Here is a 2,556-nt window from a genome sequence, read left to right on the forward strand (position 1 = left end):
TTTGGCGCATCTGTGAATTCTGTCTAAATGAGATGACTCCGTTTGTTTATACACTCCAGGTTCACCTTCCAAATCAGCAGTCTGTTTCCTTTGATAAAAACTTAGATCTCTTGCTATTATTAGCCAAAGCTAATTTTTCAAAACCCATGTTAACTGAGTTTTTCAAAATGAATGCAACGAATGCAGTAGCAGAAAATCGTAAATGTTTCTATAGAGATTTCCCTCAGCATTTCGTTTGTACTACTAAGTATAAACACTAGACAGAAGGAAAATGTCGAAAAGTGATAGGTAGACTTGTTAGTGTTAGTCCAACAGAGGGAGAGCGATATTATCTACACCTTCTCATAACTTATGTTCCTGGACCGACATCATTTGATGATCTCTTAACTGTCAACAATAAAAATGAATTCATTCAGAGATGCTGCTTTTGCACTTGGTCTGTTACAATCTTATTCATATATAGAAGAGACACTTGAAGAAGCTATTGCATTTCATATGCCATCTTCACTCAGGCTTTTATTTGCCACTCTTCTGGTATATTGTTCTCCAACTAATCCCAAAATGTTATGGGAAAAGTTTGAACCAAATTTCTCTAGGGATTATGAAAAACATCAGCAATATTATCTATGCTCTCCTGACGAAATTAGGAGACTTGTTCTGACTGATATTAACAAATTTTGAGCAGATAGGTAAAAATATTACTGACTACCAATTGGTGCCACGTGATCTCATGAATGCATATAGCACGTGCCTGACGAAGAAGGTTGAGTATGAGAGAAACATCAGCATACCGCCAGAGGATATATTGCTATCTTCCAAAGTAAATTCTCAGCAGAAATATGCTTATGATTTAATCTTACAAACATGTTTCTCTTCACTTAGCCATTCTTTCTTTATTGATGGCCCTAGGGGTACTGGTCAAAAATTTTTATACCGGTCGCTCCTCGCTACTTTGAGATCACAAGGTCATATCGCCATTGCAGTAGCAACACCTAGAATTGCAGCATCTATCCTACCTGGAGGAAGAACTGCACATTCAAGATTTAAAATACCCCTTGATTTTTCAAAGAGCAAAACTTGCCAACTTAACAAGCAAGGTAGCGTTGCAAAGTTGGTCTCTCAATCCAAATCGATCCTGTGGGATAAGGCTTCAATGGCCAGACAAGAAACTGTTGAAGCATTTGATGATTTACTTAGAGATATTATGGAATCTAACCTGCCTTTTGGAGGCAAAGTTGTCGTCTTTGGTGGGAATTTTCAACTAACACTGCCTGTAATTGAGCAGTCAACAAAAGAAGTCCTTTTGCAGTCATGCCTTCTTAATTCTCCACTATGGCCTCGGCTTCATAAACTAAAACTGACGGAAAACAAGCGAGCTATATTAGATCCTCAGTTTTCAGAATTCTTGTTAAGTGTAGGCGAGAGAAAGGAACCTGTTGACCTGAATGAGGAGATAACTCTGTCCAGAGATTTAGTTATTCCTTATTATGATAAAGAGGAGTCTCTAAACAGGTTAGATAATTCACTATTACACTGCCATATCTGTCTACCTTTTTACCTATATAATTTCTAACTTAGTTCTTCTATTAACAAGTTAATAAGTTGTGTTTTTTTCAGATTTAACTCTCTATTCTCGGGATCTTTATAGTAAGATCAATAGGTGTATTCTTGCTCCTAAAAACAGTTCAGTTGATGAGCTAAATGATATACTGATTAGGAGATTTCTTGGAAAGCTTTATAGTTACACTAGCACAGACAAAACTGTTGATTAGCGGCACCAAGATGATTATGAGGATTTTCTTAATTCTCAAAATCCAAAAGGGCTTCCTCCTCACAAGTTAATGCTGAAAGAAAACTATCCAATTATATTGATGAGGAATCTTAACCCTCTAAAAGGCCTCTGTAATGGTACTAGACTCATATGTAGAGAACTTGGTCATCACACTATTTCTGTTGAAATTGTTTTCGGCCAGCATCAAGGAAAAAGAATCATTATTCCAAAGATGCCTCTACAGACTCCTGATAATGAAAAGAATGGTGTTGCATTCATAAGAACGTAGTTTCGAGTCCGCCTTTGCTTTGCATTGACCATCAACAAGTCTCAAAGACAAACTCTCGACTATGTTAGCATTTATTTACGTGAACCTATCTTTTCTCATGGATAACTCCATGTAGCTCTGTCCAGAGCCAGAACTTCATCTGCACTCAAGATTCTCATTGTTCCAAGGACCTTTCATGGTACAAAAATAGTTTGCAAAACTAGAAATGTTGTATTCAATGAAGAATTTGAGTTCAGTTAACTGTATATCTCTCTTACATTCAGGTATATCTAGATAACCCCATCCCTTACTGTACTTATTAATGTAACTTCATCCATAGACCACATTCCAGATTATAAATCTTTTGCCTTCTTTTTTTTGTAGGATGGCTAACATGTTATCAATCAAAAATATCGCTCCTGATATGAAAAATTGGTGTTGTCTTGTAACTGTTCAAGAAAAGCAACAAGTTACTAATTCAATGGGAACACCGACCAAGAAACAAAAATTGATCTTC

The 2,556-nt window shown here is 36.4% G+C and overlaps 1 protein-coding gene across 1 annotated transcript; it reads left to right on the forward strand.

Moving 5' to 3' along the window:
- The first annotated feature begins 402 nt into the window (after nt 1–402).
- On the forward strand, nt 403–1,772 carry LOC140008694 (uncharacterized). Its single transcript, XM_072053549.1, has 3 exons — nt 403–534; nt 686–1,512; nt 1,649–1,772. The coding sequence occupies exons 1-3, from the start codon at nt 403–405 to the stop codon at nt 1,770–1,772; spliced, it is 1,083 nt and encodes a 360-aa protein (XP_071909650.1).
- Nucleotides 1,773–2,556: the final 784 nt, after the last annotated feature.

This window comes from Coffea arabica, chromosome 6c, assembly GCF_036785885.1.
Source record: "Coffea arabica cultivar ET-39 chromosome 6c, Coffea Arabica ET-39 HiFi, whole genome shotgun sequence".
In the NCBI taxonomy this organism is placed as follows: Eukaryota; Viridiplantae; Streptophyta; class Magnoliopsida; order Gentianales; family Rubiaceae; genus Coffea; species Coffea arabica.

What these genes read in the sequence shown, in the direction of transcription:
- LOC140008694 (XM_072053549.1), top strand. Translation starts at nt 403, where the DNA reads ATGAATTCATTCAGAGATGCTGCTTTTGCACTTGGTCTGTTACAATCT. An exon ending in TTTTATTTGCCACTCTTCTG is followed by an intron (nt 535 to 685) that starts GTATATTGTTCT and finishes AATTTTGAGCAG; the next exon opens with ATAGGTAAAAATATTACTGA. An exon ending in AAAGAGGAGTCTCTAAACAG is followed by an intron (nt 1,513 to 1,648) that starts GTTAGATAATTC and finishes GGATCTTTATAG; the next exon opens with TAAGATCAATAGGTGTATTC.